This window comes from Micrasema longulum, unplaced genomic scaffold (genome assembly GCF_059751315.1).
Source record: "Micrasema longulum isolate JH-2025_06_02 unplaced genomic scaffold, ASM5975131v1 h1tg001954l, whole genome shotgun sequence".
Lineage (NCBI taxonomy): Eukaryota > Metazoa > Arthropoda > Insecta > Trichoptera > Brachycentridae > Micrasema > Micrasema longulum.
The window spans coordinates 12,488-36,380 of NW_028279128.1; the positions used below are offsets into that span (position 1 = coordinate 12,488).

A 23,893-nucleotide genomic window follows, 5' to 3' on the forward strand; every position below is an offset into this window, starting at 1 on the left:
TTATCAAGATTGACAAAAAAATAAAAGCAATTGATAAGTTTTATGAGAAGGGAATACGTATGTCAAATCTTATGACCTGTCATTGGCTGGTTTCAGTGATCATTTTATACACTGCGTCACTATTCTGCCGTCACTATAAATCTAGGCATTTGGGTGGTGAAGTGAACACTTGACACCGCGTAACATTCACTTTTCAGCCATTTTGAACATACATATTTCTTCAATATCTCCGTGGGTAGATTTTCGTGCCATAATCATCATCATCATTCCCTTTCCGCACCTAATGGTGCTTAGGGCAATGGATTGGTTCACCAATCGTAGCTTATATATTTTTTTGTAACATGAAGGTAAAAGATCAGTCTTACGCCTCAGGTGAAAGGGACTATGAAATATTCTTGTGTAAAAAAACCGTTTTAAATAAATGTATCGTGTCAACCATGCCGGGAAACGAACCCAAGACCTCTTGCATGGTAGGCAAACGAGGCCGGCAAATATGTGAAATAATATGAGCTGAAACTTTGTTGACGAAGGTGAGGTCATATACGAGTATATAAGCCCTTGGGTTTTATATTTTCTTTTAAAAAAAGGTTTTTTAATTTTAATTTTTAGTATCTGTAAATCATCCGCTTATAAAGATGTCATTTCGCTCAATTGCATCTAAAAAACGCATCGCAGATTTTTGATTAGGTCTAACAACAGACGTATAACGGATGCTTTCGTCGCTGTGCTTGGCTTTGCTCATAAATAATTTAGAAATTTCCTTATTATGGGTAATAAAAGAATTATAAAAATGTAAATTGGAACAACCCTGCAATATAAAATATATACCGTTTAATGAAATAAATACATCGTTATATTTAAAAAATAATTGCGGTGCAAATTAATATCGATTTGGCGATTCTCAACCTGAGTACGGTGCATTGTTTTGCTGCAAATTGTAGCTAACGTTTTGCTTGATAATAACGGTGATGGCAGCTCTATAAGCGGTAGCGCGTTATAACTCTGAGGTAAATCACGTTCAAAATATAATAGTGATTCATTCAAAATGATATTTTTATTTTTAAATATTGTAAACTGAGGTAGCTTAGTATTTAATTTATTTACATTTTAATCTAATTAAACACAACCTCAACCATAATGGGCGAATGCGCCAACCACTAGACTAAGAGGCATACTTTTCTCCATAAGATTTCCTTTTTTACGATTTTATTTGATCATATATATTTTTATTATTATTAAGTAACCTTTATTTAGCATAAAAAATACAGAAATAAAAAATAGAATAATTCTTGTTGTATTCATTTCATTTTCATTTCATTTCATTTCATTTATTTATTCAGATATTTAGAACATTACAGAAAAAGACCCAATTCATTCTAAATACAATAATAAATCACAAATTACAGTAGATAATTATGTTATTAAAATAATATAACAAAATGTAAAAAGAAAAATTAAATGTTAGAAAGTGCTTTCCTAAGGGAAGGCCCACTGTCGTGAAATATGTCGACATCCGAGGCGATGCGATTAAGTAGCAAGATTGCCCTACCAACCGGCATAACCATTGGCAGGTTGGTTCTGCATCGCGGTAGGTAAAACAATCGATGCTGTCTTTGTCGAAGATAGTTATCAGGTACGAACAGACCTACATCCATCAGAATTTCTGAGTTATGTATGCGACCACCGATCACCTGGAAAAAGTGAACACCCAAATGAACGTCCCTCCTCCTCCATAATGACTGATAGCCTAGCATTCCCAGTAAAAAGTCAGTTGGGAAGAGCCAAGGATAATATCCACACTCTTTAAGGTACAGATAGCGCAGAAATTTTTTCTGCACTCTCTCCACCATCAAAGAGTATCGAGTCTCATGTGGCGACCAAATAATGGAACTAAACTCCAAACGACTTCTTACCAAGGAATTATACAATGTCCTCAAAATCTGAGTGTTAGAAAAGATCTTGGCATTTCTAAGAACAAAACCAAGCATTTTAAGGGAGTCATTACATAGATTAACTATATGAAGATTAAAAGATAACTGAGCATCAAACAACACCCCGAGATCTCTGGACGTTGAAACCCTTTCAAGTCTTACTCCGTCCATGAGATAACGATAGTATATTGTTTTGGATGCTCTTGTGTATGCCATTACAAAACATTTGGAAACATTGAAGAACAATTTGTTTTGTTTGCTCCATTGAATTATATTTTGAATGTCACACTGAAGTTTAATACAATCAGAAGAAGTCAGTATTTCACAAAAAATTTTTAGGTCGTCAGCAAATAAGAGAAAATTACAAAATTTTATGACTTCACCAATATCATTTATAAAGATTAAAAATAACAATGGTCCCAAATTAGATCCTTGAGGAACCCCTGAAGAGGTATTAAATGTTTCAGATTGATACAGTCCATATGACACATATTGCTTACGATCTGTAAGATAATTTGTGAATAGCTTCAGAAGAATGTCGCTAAAGCCAATCCTCTGAAGTTTCAGAAGCAAAAGTTGGTGATCTACCTTATCAAACGCTTTGGAAAAATCGTTGTACGAACAGTCTACTTGAGCACCTTTGTCGAGTGACTTAGTGACAAAATTCGTAAACACCATCAACACCATTCAGGTTGTAACTCGCTAAAAAAGAGTCAGACTGTTTTGTTTGGCAAGTGTACAAAATAATATAAAAACAGAAGCAAGAATGCATAACAAATAAAAATAATAAATAGATAATAAGCAATTATTTTTTTTTAAATATAACACTTTTGAAAAAAAAAACTGAATTTATTAATAGACACAGGCATATATGTACATGCATGTACATGCATTTACATATGTTACATATATATTTGCATACATTTTATTATAAAAATACATTAAATGTTAATTATGGAAGGAAGCTTTTCTTCTTAGCTATTCTTAAATTTTTCGTAATTCATTTCTTGCAGATGATTTAGTGATAAATTATTAAAAAGTTTCCCTCCTATATACTGTCAGCATAATAAGCTGTCCTCAATTGATCCGTCGATAAGATACCTTTAAGCTTTAAAAACATGTGAAATTATTTTCTTAGTCTTTTGTACATTGAATCTATTTATTTTTTCCATTTAATATTTTGATCGATTATTATTTCCAGATATTTTATCTTAGATTTTTCGGTCAGAGTAACACATTGAGAAGGACATTTGTATAGTCCCCGCAGTTTCTGTCATGTGATTTTAGGTTTATATAATTAAGTTTATTTCTATTATTTAATGTAAATGCAAGGTATTGGGTTTTTTTCTGAATTCATTTTCAAGAAACTTTGATCCAACAACTCTTTAAAAAACTTTAAGTCTATATTAAGGCCACATTATTAATTTCATTCCAAGTTTTTTTAGTGGAAATCATATTTAAAATAATTTGTCCTTTAAGTGGTAAATTGAACCATAAATTAACATAGATTATAAATAGTATAGGACCTAGAATAGTGCCTTAGGAATGCCAATGCAAAAGGAAGCTGATTCGCTCAATGTTTTATTTATCCTGGTATACTGGATTATCTTTTTTAAGAATTCCTCTATCCACACAAGAACCTTTTTACCGATCCCGTAAAATTTCCGCCTGTTTATCAGTCTTCCGTGTGATGCACCGTCAAATTTTTTTCTTAAATTCACAAAAGTACCATATTACCACTGTCCAATGAGTCATATATCATTGTTGTTGATTCAGCTATGGCATCATGAGTGCTTATATCTTCTCTAAAGCTAATGATTACCGCTATGTATGTTATTTGCTCTGAGATAAATTAGCAATTGTTTCTCAACTGCTTTCCCAATTTTTTTTACAATATTTGAAATAAGAGAAATTGGACGATAGTTGACAAGTTCTTCGTGATCTCTACTCTTGTTTGTTGAGATTACTATTGCTTTGTTAATTTAGTATTTTGGAAAAACTCTATTTCTCAAGCTTGTATTTACAATATAAGTAATTGGTTTACAAATGACATAAAGCTTTGACTAATGGGACAGTTACATAATCAAAACCTGGATTGGCAGAGTTTCTTAGACTTTTTATATGTTTTTTTATTGTCATATTTTTCTGTTTCATTAAATCACTTAATTTCTTTGCACTATTTTCGCGGATATCCTATTTTTAAATCAGTATTAATGTTTTTCGCAAGATTTTCACTTACCTTAGAAAAAAAAATCGTTCAAGTATAAGAAATTTATTGCGTATTGTGAATATTGTTTTCGTTTATCAGTAAAGTTATTCAATTCACAATAAAAATAATTCAGATCCTGATTTTCGCTAACAAATCTGATCACTCTGGATAGAGGTGCCTGGAAACCATCGTTGGTCTTTGATGACCGAGGTACAGAATTTCATTATTTCTGAGTCTACGTGAAGGAACTTGAGATGTTTGTCGGAGAATAGTTGGGACATCATATAAACCATTGAGTATTTTAAAGACGCAAATTAAATCCACATTAAATTGACATTTTGAAAGACATGATAATTAAGAAAAAGTTCCATGTCAGTATAGTTATAGTTGTCTCTTGCGATTTCTAGTTTGTAATATTTTTTTATAACTAATTTTAATGGTATATTAACCTAAGCGCAGCCATCGAGTCAAAAGCGCTCGTTGAAAATCCAGGTTCTTTTTCACAAAAAAATGTAGTTTTCATCAGCACGGATACAGAATAGTTATAATAATAATGTACCGAAGAATATCTAAGTGCCAACAATAACGGAGAGAATATGATTCCGCACGTGTTTCCACAATACCACATTAAGTTTATTGAAAACAACAAAGTAGATACAATTATCATAAATAATTGTAAATGTCACTTTTCCAAGGGGAACAAAGTGAGTAAAGTCCACCTTATCTGTATTTTATTTATTCACTAACAATAAACAGTACGTAAGGCATTGGTATAAAAACCACACTTTGTTAAGCGCGAGGTAAACTACGGTAACACCAAATATGATGAAATTGAGTTATTACTATGTCGGAATCAAATGTTTCGTCCTCTTTTACACTGAATCTTCGTTTCTTTACAGGTAAACAAAATTTATGCATTTATTATTGTAACTCTACATCAAATTAGAGGTTAAGGACAGTAAGAAATCGTGTCTACTATGCCTGCAACGCCCTATGCACCATTTGGGGCGGAAAGGAAATGACGATGATGACAAGTTTGCCTCGTTTGCCGCCTCGTGGTGAAATGCTCAACGCGTTTGCCTACCATGCGTGCCAAGGCTTTTGACAATTGCTGAGCAAATTAAATAAAATTGGTTTTAGTAATAAACTAATATTTTTTTCAAATTATTTTAAAAACAGGAGTCGATTTGCCACTTATGGACTTTTTACTTCTAAACTCTTTCTTACATTTTCAGGAGTCCTACAGGGCTCTAATTTAGGTTCCCTTTTATTCTCCATTTTTAAAAATGACATTACTAGCGTGGTTTCGCATTCACGAGTTTTGTTGTTTGCAGATGATCTATAAATGTTTCTGGAGATTTCCCACCTTGGATGATTGCCGCCTTCTCCAGTCTGATATAAATAATGTATTTGATTGGGGAACTCAGAACCAGCTAAATTTTATGTTTTGTCATATACCAGGGCATTAACAAATATTTTTACACGCTACTATATGGGAGTGTGTTCACTTAAGCATACTGCCAATGTCAAAGATCTGGGAGTTATGTTTTATGCTAGACTGAAATTTTATACTCACATAGGCACTGTCTGTGACAATGCACGCAACATGTTGGGATTTGTTCTCCAAACAGCTAAGGTGTTCTGAATACTCGTGTTCTGATCTGGACGCCCTACGAATTGAAGTACTATCTTATGCTGGAGATAGTTTAGAATAAATTTCTGAGGTATCTTTACTTAAGGGAGTGCGGATGTTATCCGTGGTTGTACCCGTCTGACTTCATACTGGGAATGCTTGGCTACAATAGTTTGGAAAAAAAAAGAAATGCGTACTTGCTTATGTATTTTTTCCGATTGATCCGTGATATTACGATCAACATAGGTGTAATATAAAGAGTATGTTTCTATATGTTCCTAATGACTACCTTAGACGTAGGCAGCTTAAGCAGTTTTATCTTCCTGCTTGCAAAACCAACCTGCCGATGATAATGCCAGTAGGAAAAGCAATGTCTTTACTCAACCGAATCTCTTCGGATATCCACATCTTTCATATTAGTGAAAAAAAGTTTAGAGAGTATAGCATCCTTTTTCTATTATTGCTGGGTATTTTTATTTTACAAACTTTGTATATTTAAATTTTAGTATTATTTTTTTTGTCTTATGTATTCATTGAAATATTTTTGTAATATACATATACTTGTATAAAATAAATAAATTTAAATTTAAATTGAAGAGATATGAAATATTTATTTTAAAATGATTTTTTTTCAGAATATTTCTCAGTTCCAGGACTGACACCAGACATTAACACTTGACAGGCGACAGGATAATTAGGGTATAATAGACTACGATTTCTTTAAAAAAAATAGATTTATTTTTTATTAGTTTGTTTTTAAAAAGTCTAATAATTTTAAAATAAACAAGTAATTTATACTTACTTTTAAACTTATAAACAAATTTGCAAAATATAATATACTTTCTTCTTCTTCTTTCGGTGCCTTGTCCTCCGACGTTGGCGATCACTTCAGCGAAAGCATCCAGTACTGCGCTATTTTTATATTTCGCAGCCAGGACAACTGCTTACTGATGTACTCGCTGTAGTGATTCCTGGGAAAATATGACCACAGTGGTTTCCCTTTGCCTTTTCTGGTGGATTTTTCTATCGCGGTAACCTTCCCTTAGCTGGTTGGTTCTGGTTTGGAGACGCCAGAAACTCATCTTTCATCCTCTCGTTATCTGCTGTGATCACACCGTTATGAGTGTGATCCCATTGCCCGGGGTTCGCGACGTGGACGTTAACGAGTAGGACTAGTCAGTAGTGTTGCCGGTGAAATGCAACTGGGCGTTCGCAGTATTTTAAAGAATCACACCCTCCAGCAAGATGTGACTCACAGCGACCCTACTGACAGTTTGAACCCCATAATGTAATACACCAAGTAAACGAAATATGACAAAGACGAAAAAATATTATCAATTATTTAAAATAAGATGTATATAAAATATTGAAAATATCAAAAAAACATTCATGTTTTTATGATTTACCCTAATATTTGTTAGAGCGGGGTGCGAACCTCGGACCTCTGATTCGTGAGTCCGCGAAACTAGCCACGGGACCACAACCCGATTCATAACGTTTATCAATCTCGTGGTAAGGTCATAGTAGTACCTACCCAATGTAATGTAATGACCAGTCTGACAATGTCGGTCACGACAAAACCCGGTCACTGGTGAAAAATATTTAACCAAAAGTGGTCAAAACAAAAAATCCTATTTTATTAATACTAACAAATATGCAGTTCCACCAAGAAACGTGAGTAGAAAAACTTGCGGCAGTATTAGGAACGTGGGTACTGGTCCATTTAAATTTATAATTTTGGTGTGGCGTTTTATCTTTCCGCCTCCCACTGCGGAGAAACGACGCTATGGGTTGTTTGTTTGTATTTCGAATAGACAGGATTATCGAAATCTTGAAACGTTACCCAGATTAATTTAAGTCATAATATAAGTCGTACCTTAGGGAGATAAAACCTACAATCGATTATTATCTCTATGTGTGCTTTTAGTTGATAATTACCTAGTCATTAGCGGTAAATACTTACCTACGTACTACTTGCTTTATTCTGTAAGATTTGATTCCAGGTAATATTTTAATCAAATAGAAGTTGACAGAATGCTTAGTAGTAAGATAAATAACTCTGCAGTTAGTGGGGGACGCACATAGATAAGGGACAATGCAAAATTTAAAGCGCGACGTTCGAATTCAATCAGACGAAACTGTCGAGACTCGAGACGTAGGTACATTGTATTTGTACCGACGAATACATATTTTTCTTCAGCTGATTTCTATTCTCCACCACATGCCTAGTAATTAGTCAAAACCTGTCTCAAGGTAGTGTATTTCTATACCATTTCAAATGAGACCCGAGTGGCGGTCTAGTCAAACGGGTACGGAGTGAATCGATTTCGATTGCGTGTTATTGTCGATTTGTTGCCATAAATTAAGAAGAGGTAAAAAAATCGCCAAGAAAATAAATAGATACGTATCTGATATCTACTGAGCGGGTATTGGGTCAAGTCAAGTCTCCTCCCGCACTGTCCTGCCCCCGCTGCACCCACTGCCTTCCCCCGCTGGACAAGGTGTACCCTGCGCGAAAGTTCTTCCACTCACTACTCCACTCGCTATGACCATGCCTCGTTACTAGCTCAGTACTCAGTACTAAATCGTATGTATAGTTTGACATGCCATATTGGTGAAGCTTGAAGCATCCAAATTTATCTAATCGGAGTATATAATAGTAGTTGGTGGACTCTTAAGAACACAAAAAGCATCGGATGGTGAAAATTGCACTAGAGCGTAGAGAAGATGTACCGAATATGGAATAGCTTAGGGAAAAAATCTTATTAATTTTAAGCAAATTGTAAATTACGTAGTTTAAACAAAAATCTTTGGGAACGTAGTAAAGTTATGTAACATAAAATCGGGTTGTGGTCCCGTGGCTAGTGTCTCGGACTCACGGCTCAAAGGTCCGTGGTTCGGATCCCCCTCTACCCCAACTTGATACTATTTTCTAATAGTGAGTTATTTAAAATTCGTTGAAAATGGCCCTCAAAATTAAATATTTGGGTAAATCATAAAAACGCAAACATTTCTTTAAAAAAAAAAAAACAAAAATGGCATCGATACATTTGAAAATCTGACAAATGTCATCGTTTTGAACAAAAAGTAAAACGATAGTAAAAGTGCGTCAAAAGGGTGCTCCTAATATAGGATACTCAGTTTTTTGTTTATTTTTTCATGCAATAATCACATGGTACCGATGACGGCAAGCTTTAAACTGGTTTCACTCTTTCTCTTTTATTTCGTGCCTTTTTCGAAATGTCCCTTTTCTTTTACAAGCCTTTCAGTTCTGTTTTATAAGGAATCTACAATCAAGAAAATATAAATTAATTTAGTTATCTAGAATTCCATAGAAACAATTTTCCAAATCTCAGGGACTACTCCATATTAGCAACAAGATCAGTACCAACAAATATATTCACAGAAAAAATATACTTAAGTTTACTTCAAAACATTATGAAAACATTAAAAATTGGTGGTGCATGGTGCGTCTGCGGCATCCGGGAGAGTACTAACAGGTCGGGGTCGGTCGGTGGGGCAGTGGGTACGCTTGGTTATAGAGGGCGTTCTTGTTTAATTTTTGACAAACGTCCTCATCTCATATTCGAGACAAATACCATATTCGGTACATCTCTTCTACTACTACAAATTGATGTTTTTTGCAACCGTTTGCGGTTGGCCAGATTAAAACCTAGGTTATATTTTCGCAAGTATTTTCCTAAATTATGTTTTACCATAATAGCTCTAGCATAGGCTGATACATTCGACCGAGGGAATAAAGCAGCCAAGGCTTCTCGCGATATTTGCACAGAGTACGGTGAAGATGCTTTAGATTACTTATTAACAAATTACAACAAAGATTAAGAGTATTTTAGAGAAGGGAATATGGAAGTTTAGGCAATTACAGTATTACAGGCAGTTTAAGTGGCCACTTTACACACTGTGTAATATTCACCATTTTGCCTATGTTTGAACTACCACATTTCCTCCATTCTTCCATCTGTTGAATTTAGAACCTTTATTTTTGTGAAGAGAATCATCTGATCGAATTATTTTACATACTAGACAACGCCTGAAAACAATTTTCATATTTTTAAAACTTCTTCTTGGACCAGTTGGTTTTATTACAATGTTTTGAGATTGTCCAAATGTTTGCAGTCAAACATAGGCAAAATAGTGAATGTTACACAGTGTGTAGAGTGGCCACTTAAACCAGCCAACGACAGGTCATAAGCCCTGTAAATGCTTAGACTTCCATACTCCCTCGTCTAAAATGTTTTCCATCTCTGTTGTAATTTGTTAATCTTAATGACTTTCTAGGGGGCGAAATCCAGTCTTTTGTCTACAAACATTTGGTCAATCTCAAAACATCGAGACTAATTTGTTGTAAAATGATGAAGGAGAACACATAATTGACTTATGTGCTGTATTTTTTGTTGCGTCCTCTTGTTCTCATAATTTGTAAAAACGGCCACAAATGACGTTAACACCCATCCTCTCTCACTGTAATCGTTGATTCGTTTGCGCAGGGCTAACCGCGGCGGTACAATGTGCAGTACATATATGTAGATCGACGGTACCGACAGCCGTCGCGCGATGGTCACCTCGGGCCGCACGTATGCGGGAGTAGCCTCAGCACACACTCCCACGATACGAACTGGTCGAACTTTGGTGAACAGTTAAGTTTTTGTTGGCGCAAGTAGTAAGCGCCGGCAGGTGTAGCGCGCGGCAGTCGCAGCCGGATCTCGGCGTGGGAGGTACGGGAGGTTCGCCGGCTTCTCGAGGGCCCTATTCCGCCATGGCGTAAGTCCTTTCTTATTCTTTATTCGGCGCTACAAATCGTCGACAGCGAGGAAACTGTTGACCGCCGGCGTATTTTTCGTCCGTTTCCTCATCTATTGGTACCTGAAAAAAATTTGACCATCCGTCGGATAGATGAAGCTGCGCGATTTATCCCTTCTAAGGAGGAAGTTAAAAGTCTGTTTTTATTTGTTAAAAGACTATTAAACTAAGCCAACATTTTTTTATTTTTTTACATATCGTATTATCAGCGCTATGATTTTTTGAAGTTTTGTATTTCTGAAATAACTCGTCGTGTGACGTCAGAGGTTTTTCTCTGTTAGTTCTTCCCATTGGTTCGTTTACGGCAAGCCAACCGGATATCCTTCACAGCTCTCACATCATTGGTTGGTTCATATGAACCAGTGAAGTCAATCAAAGTAGTTCGTTTTCATTAAATTATTTTTTTCGTGCATTTTCAAGAAACTTTGCCGTACAATTTAACGCTCTAATTTTTACCGCGCGCAAGAAAACATTTTTTGTATCCAATTTCCCGTAGGGCTGAAGTTCCTCATTACAAAACGAGCTTACAAGCTCTTTTGCAAAAATAAAATAATATGTTAAATGTTATTCATTTATCACTGACCTTAAATTTTTCATCAGTGGGCATTCTTAAAGTTTCCAAACGCTAATGCATTTTTAAAAATTGTTGATCTAAATCTGCCGCATGAGAGAGGGTAAAACATTTAGAGAATGCAAAATGGAAGTCTAGGCATTTACAGGACTTATAACTGTCATTGGCTGGTTTAAGTGGCCACTTTGCACAGTGTGAAACATTCACCATTCTGCCTATGTTGAAACATCCACATTTTCTCAACTCTTCTATCGGTTGACTTTTGTGAAGTAAAAGAGCTGAAACCTTTATCATGTGGGTGAGATTCATCCGGCAGAACATCACTACCTACTAGGCAACGCCTGAAAACAATTTCCCAATTTTTATACTTCGTCTTGTACCGGTTAATTTAATCAACAATGTTTTAAGTATGTCCAAATTTTTGCAGACAGGCTGGATTTTATCCCTGGGAGTTATTTAGATCTCATCAATTCGTAATATTCTATAATTTTGACAAATACCCATAAAAAGCTACCAATAAAAAGTCAGTATTTAAATTAATTTTTTTTATCTTTGAAGGTCCTTGCATCTTTTTTCTGGAATGAAGAATGGAATAAATTTACGTATTACAGAAAATAAAATTTATATTACAAACCCGCCACAGGCGAAGGCGGCAAGCACGCAAAAATCGGAGATAAGTCCGCCTCGTCGTGTAGTGGTTGACGCATTCGCCGACCATTCTTCAGGTCCTGGGCCGCGATTACAAACGACATCTTCATCGGTGCATATCGAGACAGTATAAAGTAAAATTGATATTTATTTTGTTTATTCAATAATATACATGGCCTACGGGCTTTACATTTACTAGGAATACATTTATGTGCAGCAGTGAAACATAAGTATGTACATTTATTTAAAATTAAAGAAAAACCTAAAGATACAATAATAAGTGAAAATAAAGAAATGTACCAACATAAGTATATGTATATGGGTATATAAAAAGATAATAAATATACTTACATATAAAAACGTACACACATACATACACATGCACATACATACATACATACACATAAGTATTTACATTATTATAGAGATACATGAAAAAAAAATGTAAATAAAGAACTATATAAAGACAGACGAAATATATCAACTTCCCTTTATATTTGTATGATAATTTGAAGTACCTTCATCTTCTTCTGCCTCGTTCTCTCCACTGATGGATAAAAACCTCTTCCAAACGTCTCCATTCCTTCCTATCACCCGCTTTTAACATCCATGTTTCACCGGCTATCGAGGCAATGTCATCGACCCATCTTTTTGTGGCTTTCCACACGTCTTTTGTTTGCCCATGGTCTCCGCATTATTCTGCTGGGTGTCCACCTGCCATCATTTGGCCCCGCCAAGTGTGATGCCCACTGCCATTTTAACTTTGCTGCACGATCCACGATATCTCCGAGACTCCGGATCGGCGCCTTATTTTCTTCGTACTCGTATTTGTATCTTCGTCGGTAACCTGTGATTTAATATGTTTAGAAAAATAAGAAAACTTTATTTTAACTCCTAGATAAAATTGACGATAAATGTAAACTCATCAAAACATTCCCTTTCCGCACCTAATGATGCATAGGGCACTAAATTGTTACACCAACCACAGCATATGGTGCACTAGAAGTAAAGAATTATTTTATTGTAACAATTCTCGTACCAACTTAGAAATGCATTCACCTTTTCAATATTTGATATTTTCAATACAAACTCTGTTAATGCATTAAAATGAAATTTCACTCGTTATTTTTTAGAAAAGGAATGAGTTTATTAAAAATACATTGTTAAATATAACTTTGTTTTCTTGGATACGTATTTTTGTTTATTTCTTTATAAATAAATTATACATTTGTGGATTTATTGCCAAATTCCAACGTCTTCCAACCAACTGATAAAATAAAGGTTACTAAGATCATATTAACCCAAAAACGTGTTATTTATAAAGTATTATTGTAGCATAATTTTTCTTTTTCATTATTACCTAGTTAAATACTAACCACCTTATGTTTATGTTAAATTATTCTCAATTTTACTTTGTTATATTTATATTAGAACATAAGATTTTCTCACGTTAATTGTTATCTTTTATTTGTCATCTTAGATATGTTATGTTTCTTTTTTACTTTTTTGCAGTTTTTTTTTTTTAGTATTTTACTTTAACTTTTTGTTTAGTTTTAATTATTCAGTTAAATTATATAGTTATATTTCATATTATATATTACATAATGAATTGTTTATCAACCATGTCGGGAATCGAGCCCGAGACCTCTTGCATGGTAGGCAAACGCGCAAATGTAAACTTCCTAATGTAATACGGGCCCTGACTTCGGTTCCCGGCAGAACGAACTGGCGATATTGATTTTAAAGGCTTTTTAAACTGCAATATTTCATTGACTGGTAACTAAAGCGTAGGACTGGCCACCTTACCTTCATGTTGCGCTAGGCAGCATTTGTTTTTACGGTACAGTGACCTATGCACTGAATGCGGAAAGGGAAATGACGATGATGATGGCAAAAACGTATTTAGTAATATATAAAGAACGACATGCCTTATTATAAAAAGGTCATTTTAAACAAGACTCAAATTTTATAAACACACAAAAAGCTCTACTCAGATTCATTATATAATGGGTTTAATCACAAATTCAAATAACGCGTCACTGCCCCCGTAGTGACAGTAAATCCCTAATCATAACCTAATAATGTGTCGCCTGAAAACTTCATTAATTTTTTAATATTTAACCTACCATCGTAATCTCAGTTTTCCAATTTTCTTGGCGTCTTAGCTTTTCTCAAGCCGTTACATTTGGGATAATAACAACTACGGATTCTTAAAAGCGCACTCTCGACAACTGACATTCCGGTAATGCGTTTATTTCCGGTTTCAGTTGCAGAGATCCACTTGTTGCGTTCATCGCAAAAGCACTCCTGTCAGAAGCACTAAACGTTTCGTGGCTAACTGTTTAATAAATTATGTTAACATGTTTATTTAGATTTATAAATCATCATTACTTAAGATTATCAAACATAAATGATGATTTAAATATATTATTAGATCTAATAATTAAAAAGAAACTAAATGCGGTTTTGGCTGTATGTATTGCGAAATGTGTCTTACGATTTACTTCTATTGTTTTTTATTAAAGTTATCTATCATAGTATATAAAGTGTTTCAAATTACAATAGGGATGGAGAATACCTAAGAGAAGGGAATAAGGAAGTCTAGGCATTTACAGAGCTTATGATATCTCATTGGCTGGTTTAAGTGGCCACTTTACACACTGTGTAACATTTACCATTTTGCCTATGTTTGAACATTCATATTTCTTAAATTCTTCCCTTTGTTGATTTTAGTGAAGTTAACGAGCTGAAACCTTTATTGTTGTGAAGAGATTCATCTGACTGAATTATTTCACATAATAGGCAACGCCTGAAAACAATTTTCCAATTTTTAAACTTCTTCTTGGACCAGTTGGTTTCAGTAAAATATTTGAGTTTGTCCAAATGTTTGTAGACAAAAGACGGGATTTCACCCCTTCGGGAGTCATTAATATTAACAAAAAAATGTTAATCTTAATGACTACCGAGGGGGTAAAATCCAGTATTTTGTCTACAAACATTTGGACAAACTCAAATATTTTTTAAAAGGTGTTTCCATAAGCAATCGCTCATTTCGTGGGATATTTTCCATAATTTGTTACTAACGTTTTTATTGAATTTCTCCAATCTACCAATCATCATTACCCAATCTGCACCTACTGGTGCATAGGGCACTGCATATAACTCCAACTGCAGCATAACTTAATCATTTTTATTACATAAAAATAACGTATTGCTTTTCCGGTGCCAATTATGAAATATTGAAACAAAGAATGGAAAATACTCGTCTAGGGTACTCATTGTATTCCACACTCAATACAAACTTACATCATCATTATCATCCCTTTCCGCACCAAATGGTGCATAGGGCACTGCATCGGTACACCAATCGCAACTTATCTTGATCATTTTTTGTTACATGAAGATAAGAGGATTAGTCTTCCGCTTCAGGTACCAGTCCAGGGTTAATTTATGTTATAGCTTAATTTTAAATATTTTTTTAAAGTGTATTTTTGTAATTAAAATTCTATGTAAATATATGTATGGAAAAAAAAGAGACTATGAAATATTCTAATGTAAAAACACCCTTTAAAACATCAACCATGTCGGGAATCGAACCCGAGACCTCTTGCTTGGTAGGCAAACGCGCTGACCATAACACCACGGGGCCGACAAACATTTCATTTAAAAATCATTTAATTTTAAGATTTAATTTTAAAATCAATTTTGTTACGTATTCAATATAATTATATAGCTAAAAAAATAATGAAAGTCGTCGTCTTTCTGCACCTTTATTTTTTTTCTTTGCCTTGTCGCGATTGACATTCAGTCCTAATAGCTACGATGGACCAGTCGATCGCGGTCGCACTAGCGCTGTTATATCATTTAAAATAAAATAAATTACACTAGTACACTATTATAGTAAAATTGGTGAATATGGCACCACGGAGAACACGCCGCACGAACACGTTAGAGACCTCTTAATTTCAAAACATGTACACATATGGCGATAATCTTCTACTTAACTGGTCAGTCGTCTATCTTACATATGTTTTTGGTGTTTCTGTGTCATATTGTTTGATATTTTTGCACAAATTAATATCTAACTTAACTATACAGATGCCCATCATATCCTTGCTCAGATAAACATTAATGTACCTCGCAGTAACTTGCGTACCAATCCTGTCTTTGCTGTGGGAAATTATAAAACTAACATCGGATTATTTTCCCCTCTGCCAAGGATCCTCAAAACAGTGAACGAACTCTCACTAAACTGTACTGTCGATGTGTTCCTACAGGAAGGGCAGGCATTTAAGAAGCATGTGGTGTTGTCTCTCCTGACTTGCGATGTCACACTGGCCATTTCCGCCTAGATTATGCTATATACATACCTTTTGTTAATTTAAATAGATTTTAAGAATGTTTAGATGAAGTATTATTCATTAATGTCAATCCATTAGGGCTTACTTAAGCCTGTTGATTGGCTTTAAAAAAAAAATCGTTTTAAAATTCAAGAAAAAAAAATTAAGGGAAAACCAAGATATGCACCAAAATATTTACATCATAATTTTTTACTAACTGACTCATAAAATTAGGAGTTTCATATTTTTGTTTAGAATCACACAACAACAAAAAACTATCACGCCTTTTCCCATAGGGGTAGGCAGAGAGAATAGAACGCCACATCACTCTGTCTTTGCATACAGACCTTGCTTCCTCTACATTCATACATCTTCTCATACACGCACGCCGATTATTCCTACTTTTGACATGTCCATCTTCAAGTATTTGATGGACTTGATCGTGCCATGTCTTTCTCGGTCTTCCTCGATTTCTGCATCCATCAACATTCGCATCGTAAATCCTTTTAGCCGTTCTTTCGCTGTCCATTTGCTCTACATGTCCAAACCAACGCAGCACCCCTTTCTTGATCCTGTCGATAATGCAAGTCTCAGCCTTGCATAGTTCACGGATCTCAACATTTGTGCACCTATCATGCATCGTTTTACTACACATTCGCCTGAGGGATCGCATTTCAACACCATTTAACCTACTTTCATCATTATTTTTCCAATTCCATACTTCCCTCCCATACATTAGAGTTGGCACTAGAACTCCATTGTGAACTGCTAGTTAATAAACATTTGTTTGCCAAAGTAGATTTCAGTGCACCGTTCACCCTGTTCCCGGCACTCACCCTCCTTTCAATATCTTTCTCAGTCTTTCCATCCCTAGTAAACATACTTTCCAGATACACAAATTCTTCTACCTGATTCAGAATATCTCGTTCACTCTGATCTCACATTTAGTTATATTTTCATCCCTTTCAAACACCATCATTTCAAACCATTGTTTCGTTGATAGGAATTTTTAGATTCAGCTAACTGGGGTTTTTTTTAAAAATGAAAGTGGCAGTTTACTAAATTGAAATTTTTAAAGAATAAATTGTTTATTGACAAAAAAAATTTTTTAGTATGAGACCTACAGTCTTTAAAACAGTTTTCAAATAGTTGGAGTGAGTGCTTTCACTAGAATGTATCTTATAGTACTTTCATATTCTAAATGGACTCAAAACTGTTACAATAATGTATCTCGTGCTTTAAAGTTTTGTTTTCATAGTAAATATTCAATAATTTGTATTTTCCAGTTGCATAAATATGATTTTTATGTTTTTACCTTTTTTCCAGGTTTTCCATTCCGTTCCTGTTGAAGAATCGCTTCCAGTTTATACACTCTACACGCCACTGCTTTAGGAATTCGGGTATATATATTCATTATCTAAATTTGAGTGAAGAGTTGATAAAACAATATTGCGAGATTTGCACTTTAATAATCCTTTTGTAAATAACATTTTCTTGCACTGCGAATTTGTGAATGCCATTTTTTGTTTCACCTAGAGAGCGAACATAGGAAAAAAAAGACTTGGTGGTGGCCAATAAATGTTATGTGCGAGAATCGTTCTTCCCTTTATTGTAATTGTGACATTTCAACAACATATTGAGTGTTTTATTGTTCTTTTCTGATTTTGTATAAACTTATTTGACAGATATCTAAAGTGAACATGACAAGTCTTCCATATTATATGAATAAAAACTTAAATGTAATAATATATTAATACTCAACTAAGGTTTTGCGGCAATGATGCTTTTTAAATATTTGTAAAAACAAATATAAAGTATTTATTTAACTAGCTTTAAAGCCTTTACAATTAAAATAAATCATTCTATTAAATGTTTCAATGTATGAGTAAAGAATAAAACTTTCATAGCAGAGCTTTTTTTGTCAAGAATGCCGTGTTTTTAAAATACTAAGCAATTTAAGCTAAAATAAATATATTATTATTTTTCTCCATCAGTGGAAGTTCTCGGCAGAAGTTAATTGTAATTTATCGGTGATTAGTGAATTTATGGATTTTAGTGTCAATAATATTTCATTTCTATAATAAGTAAATTTATATCAATATTGACTAATTCATTATACGCCACTATAAATGTAATATTTTCATGGCAATTTAGTAATTAATTGGCCCTTAAAGGGGATTATTATGTAAAAATTAAACAAGTTTGCCCTTTGGTCAGTCAAAGGCCATTGGGTACTTCTGCAACATTATAATTAGTTGCAGTCTTGTTTAATACCAAATATCAAATACATACATATTTCTTACAAATGGTTTCATTGAACATTTCAATTGGTTTTTCATTGATATATTTTCACAGCATTGGATATTTTTCATCACTAGTTATCATTAGTCACCATTTAAACAAAATCAGTATTTCAAGCTCTTTGCTTTGAAACGGTATGTTTTTACATTAGTGGATGATATATATTTCATTTATCCATATATTTTCAATTTCAGTGTTCAAATTTTGATGAAAAATTGTGGATTCTGTTTCGGAATTTTCATCTGCGTATAATGTAGTATGTTTATGTATTTTTGCGAACAGCTGACCAAGTATTTATTATGGGATTTCTTATTATATTTTATTATTTGCTTTACAATAATTATAACTTTTTGCGGTATACATACTCGTATGTAATAACTGTTCCTTTTTTGCAATGTAACTTTTTCGCGATGCATTCACTGTTTTTACAAAAAAAGAGTAATGTTATTTAATGATTTTTATTAATAAAAGTTATTTTTTCTTTAGATTCATCTAAAATAACTGCATCAAAAGCTTTTCTGGTTCCAACAAGCAGCCACAAACCTATCTGATTAGTTTTAACTGGTTAAAAATGTTACATTTAGGTGAGATTGAAAGTGATTTTGTAATCTTAACTCCCTTTTCGTGAATCCCTTTTCTTATATTACAATAGCTGTAAGTCAGGCAAAAATCACAAACTGAAAAAAAATCTAGTTTTATCAACATGAAGCTAATTATTATTATTAGATGCGCTAGCAGCTTTAAGCTGATGCATGCACATCTAATGCACTGTGTTTTGAATCATTAAAAACAGAAAAAAAAATGTTTATACAAAATACAACAGAAAACATGTATGCTTTGTGTTGCTAAAAAGGTTTGGTTTTTCATGTATAACAGGAAAAAATAAAAAAATTACTAATTTACTTGGAATACTATTCCAGGATGGGGTTTGCATGAACAGTGCAAAAATATTATTTAAGAAGAAAATCAAGCATTTGTGAATGCACAATACCATTAATCTATAAATGGATGAGTTTTTTTAACATCAAAATAGAATCCTTTTTTAAATGCTTAGTAAAAATATAAAAAGATAATTTACTTTATATACCTACGTATATTTCACAAGTGCTTTAAATATTTTTTTTTTGAAAATATAGTAATTGAGAAAACTGTAAATCTAAATTAAATTAAATATTTTTACAGATTTACATTGAAATCTGCGAGGAACATCTTCAGTCAAAAATGGCTAATGAAGAAACATCGGGGAAAATATGTTTCACCAAAAAGAAAATAAGACTTAGCCAAGTAGTTGATAAGTTGGCCGAGTTGGGTAATGGAAATCTGATGGCTGATAAGGAGAACAATAATGTGAGTGTCTCCCAGCAAAAGCGGGTGGCACTTCAGATGATGCCTCAAGTGGCTTGCACCGCGCCCCCCGCCTTCCCCCACACCCCTGTGCTGCCCGAGGCGGGCTCGGTGCTTGCTGCTTACGCGGCATACAGCCAAGCTGCCTATCCACGCGGCTCCTACCACGGAAAACATTCCCCCCCGTCGCACACAGTGACGTCCGGCTCCTACCAGCCTCCTGTTTACAGCTTCCAGGCCACCACATCGCATCCATCTATCGTGAACCCGGTGGAAAATCAATTCAACCGACTGACTTTGCAAGAGAGACATTCCAGACCGAGGAACAGGTTAGAAATCATCGAACAATGTCTGATTAAACAAGAAGTCAGACATGCACCGATTGACGGATATGGCGCAGCTTCCCAAAACGAAGCAAAGAAGCCTAAAATTGAAGCCAATTACGAAGTTCAACAATACCAGCAGGTGCCCCTAGACCTGTCGGTTAGAGGGAACAATACAAAGCGGAATAATAATAAGACACCGAAATCTAAGCGTCCCACAAATCGAGAGGGTGGATCGGGGAAAGGTAAGGAGAAGGCGGCGGGCAGTGCGTATCCAGAGGTGTGCGGAGACGTCGCGTCGCCGACAACGCGGCAGAGTGTGGCGGCGCGCTACAATCTGCACGTATCGCCAGTGGTGGAGCAGATGCCATTGGGCTCGGACACGGCGTGGGCGTGCCCTGTATGTGGCCAGCTGTTCAGCCAGCGCGACCGGCTGGCCAAACACGTGGCGTCGCGGCACCGCGGCCGCTCGCCTAGCCGCAGCCATGTGTGCGGCAAGTGCGGCCGCGGCTTCTCGCGCTCCGACATGCTGACGCGCCACCTGCGTCTTCACTCGGGCCACAAGCCTTACCGCTGCGCCGTATGTGGACAGATCTTCTCTCGTTCCGACCACCTGGCCACGCACCGCCGCACGCACACGGGGGAGAAGCCCTACAAGTGCCCCCAGTGTCCGTACGCCGCGTGCCGCCGCGACATGATCACGCGCCACATGCGCACGCACCGCGGACGTTCCACCCACTCCTCTGAGTCCAGCCAATCTTAAGAGGCGCTTAACCAAAGATATGTACAGTCAAATTTTAACATGTAATTTTTATTCTCATACGAGTGATATTTTATTTTTACTGACAGGTTTAGTTTAAAATCTTAGCCTTATAATAAAAACGCTTTCTATTCTTTAATTTAGTTGCTACTGATAAGCATTGTCTTAATTATTTATAACAAAACTAACGCTTATCATGCTTGAGATCCCGGGTTCAATTTCTGGGAAGTTCGACATGAAATGTTGATTAGGAAGTTGGTTCTACACTGCAATATTTCATGGCATTGACTGGCACCTGAAGCGTAAGGCTGAGCACCTTACCTTTATGTAGCAGATGATCAAAATGGACTGTATTTGGTTTCCAAATGTGGTATATATGCGGATTGCGAATAAAACCAGCACATCCAGCACTTTTTTCATTATATTATTTTGAACATTAATTATAAATTTATTACGCAGTACAAAAATATTTATATACCTACTATTTATACGTTAATTAAAAAAAACTAAATTATTGATTTCTTATGAACATTCTTACTGTAAATATTAATCTTATCTATTTTCAATATGGCTGAGATGAATATTGTGAAATTTCTTCGTCTATGTATGTTGTACCTGCACACTGCACATTCTTAAATACATATCAACCCCATTCAGGCAAGTCTGTTGGAACTTTTTTTTTTACTCCTGAAAACCTATGTGAATCTTGTAAAACAAATGTTTGTTCTAGTGTAGTTTTATTAAAAAGTCAGTTTTGAATTTGACAAACCTTTACTGAAATATGTTGATGATATAATTTTTAATGTATAAAATTAAAATATCTTTGTGCCAATTTCGTTATACTTACATTATGTGTTATTCAGTCATAATATTATGAAACATGAGAATTTCAGTTAGTTAAACTACTATGATATATTTCAGATAAGCACATCTAAAAAAAACCTGAGTATGAACTATACTATAAAGCACATTTTTTAGGCTAAGATATTTATTAAAAGATTTTTCTATAGTTTACAAAACTAATGTACGCATTTGTTTTTATTGCATAAACAAATTATAAAAGAATGGACGCTCAAATAATATATGAATTTAAAGTAGATAGAGAAACATACATTCCTTAGTTTGAAATAATAATTAGTTTTTTTATTGACAACTTAATACATTTAACTATTCAATTTTTCAAAGATTACATCAAGTTAAATTTTATGAACTTTAAACTGTAGGTATTTAAGTTAAGATTTTACAGTTCTTTTAAAATCTCATGAATTAATATTCAACGAGAAGATAACAGTCCGCTGACACCGACTGCTATATGCTAGGTTGGCCCTTCGGGCCAACATTAGTTGTTCTTCCAGGTCTCTGTATAACTCTGTAAACATATTTTGTATCATAAATTACAGCAATTACAAAGTCAAATACATTTTATGTTTAAATATGACCACAGTTCACTATATTTTTACAGAAAACAAAAGTCATAAACAAACTAATACAAAGTAAACATGCAATCACAGCATGTTTTTAAAACCCAATTGAAAAATAAAAAATTGAAGTTTAACCGGCGTATAAATATAACCTAAAAATATTTGACAAATATAATCTGATTGTCTCAATAACTTTCTGAAAATGTGATCATTCTAACTGAAATGTATTTTTGTTGCGAGTTTAAGTTTTTTTATAACTAAGATAATTTATTCCATTTTTCTATTATGTAAGTTTTGTTGAATTTGTCTTTTGTCGCATTAAAATAAAAAGTTGAACTTGTGAAAAGAAATATTTGAAGTTTAAAACGTTTTAATGAATACGGTTCTTTATATAATAATTTTAATTTTAGGGATTGTTTTATTTGTGTCAGTCAAACTCACAGATATCTAGTGTTTCTTGGAGTTTAAAAATTGAAAAATGACTATTATTATTTAAATACATATGAATAATTATATAAACTATTGTGCTAACTACTTAATATTTAAAAACAAATGTTGTTTGCTTTTTACGTGTCATGACAGCGATCGCAATAATAATTAAAACACCAACACATATAGCACTTATCGTTGCTTTAAAAAATACTCAAAATTTGATTCTTAAATACATATCAAATTATTGCGGAAATTATTATTGCACAGCTGTCTACATAATGTTAAGAATATGTTTTCAATAAAGAAAATGATGTTTAACTGTGTTCAATTTTTCACTTTTTACAAATCCATTGACCTCCCAAAATTATTACTATGGTATGCGTGTTAATTCCTTATAATCCACCCAACTGATGGGCTATTCTCAAATACGAGGCAAAATTTACACCAAATGGAAAGAAATTTCATGGTAATTTCATTTATTAAAAATTTCACCGTTTAACTATGGACGACTTCATAGAAGAGGTGGCAGCTCTAGGGTTAGGCTACAGGATGAGTGATAAGGTCATCAATATCATAATATATGCTATGCCAATGATGGACCCTTAGTAGTAGGATCGGAGGATGACCTGTAACAAATGCTAGACAAGTTCCACCTGGCATCCTGAAGGTTTGACATGAGCATCTCAGTTTAAAAAAAAAGAGCTTAACTTTATCCAAACAACCCAGGAGATGCAAATTAGATTGCAGCTAAGGAAATCCCACATGGTCATCGTATTCCTGGTAGGACTAAAAGATGGAGACAGTTGGATCTCAACATCCCGAGAGTAGCAGCTTTCGCCATAACAGATGAACAGGTCTAAACGAAGAGGAAGAAGAAGAAGAATAATATGTTTTCAGTTTCATTGCTGACAGAATCGGCGTTTATTTTAGTTTTGTAACGCTTTATTCTTACAATAAAAGTAATAAGGCGTATTATCAAATTTTAAGTATGATTACTAGCACACTCATTGGTATAGCACGCAATGATTCCTTGGCTATTTTTTTATGTAATGAGTATATTATGAAGAAAAAAATAATTTTCAAGTACACACAAGACAAGTCAGAAAAAACAAGATTTAAGTCAATTTAACACAGTTTTGTGTGAATTTTTCTTCTC

The 23,893-nt window shown here is 34.3% G+C and overlaps 1 protein-coding gene across 2 annotated transcripts; it reads left to right on the plus strand.

Moving 5' to 3' along the window:
• Positions 1-10,444: 10,444 nt before the first annotated feature.
• LOC148273431 (uncharacterized) lies at positions 10,445-23,060 on the plus strand. Of its 2 annotated transcripts, XM_088238707.1 has the most exons (4): positions 10,448-10,558; positions 17,483-17,556; positions 18,944-19,041; positions 19,640-23,060. In XM_088238707.1, exon 4 carries the CDS (start codon positions 19,679-19,681, stop codon positions 20,885-20,887), a length of 1,209 nt encoding a protein of 402 aa, XP_088094833.1. In that variant the 5' UTR covers positions 10,448-10,558; positions 17,483-17,556; positions 18,944-19,041; positions 19,640-19,678; the 3' UTR covers positions 20,888-23,060. The 2 variants fall into 2 exon arrangements, with proteins under 2 accessions (XP_088094834.1, XP_088094833.1); XM_088238708.1 differs by lacking the exon at positions 18,944-19,041 and having other exon boundaries at positions 10,445-10,558.
• Positions 23,061-23,893: the final 833 nt, after the last annotated feature.

Bases quoted from the DNA above. Each gene is read 5' to 3' on its own strand.
- LOC148273431 (XM_088238708.1), top strand. From the start codon at position 19,679: ATGGCTAATGAAGAAACATCGGGGAAAATATGTTTCACCAAAAAGAAA.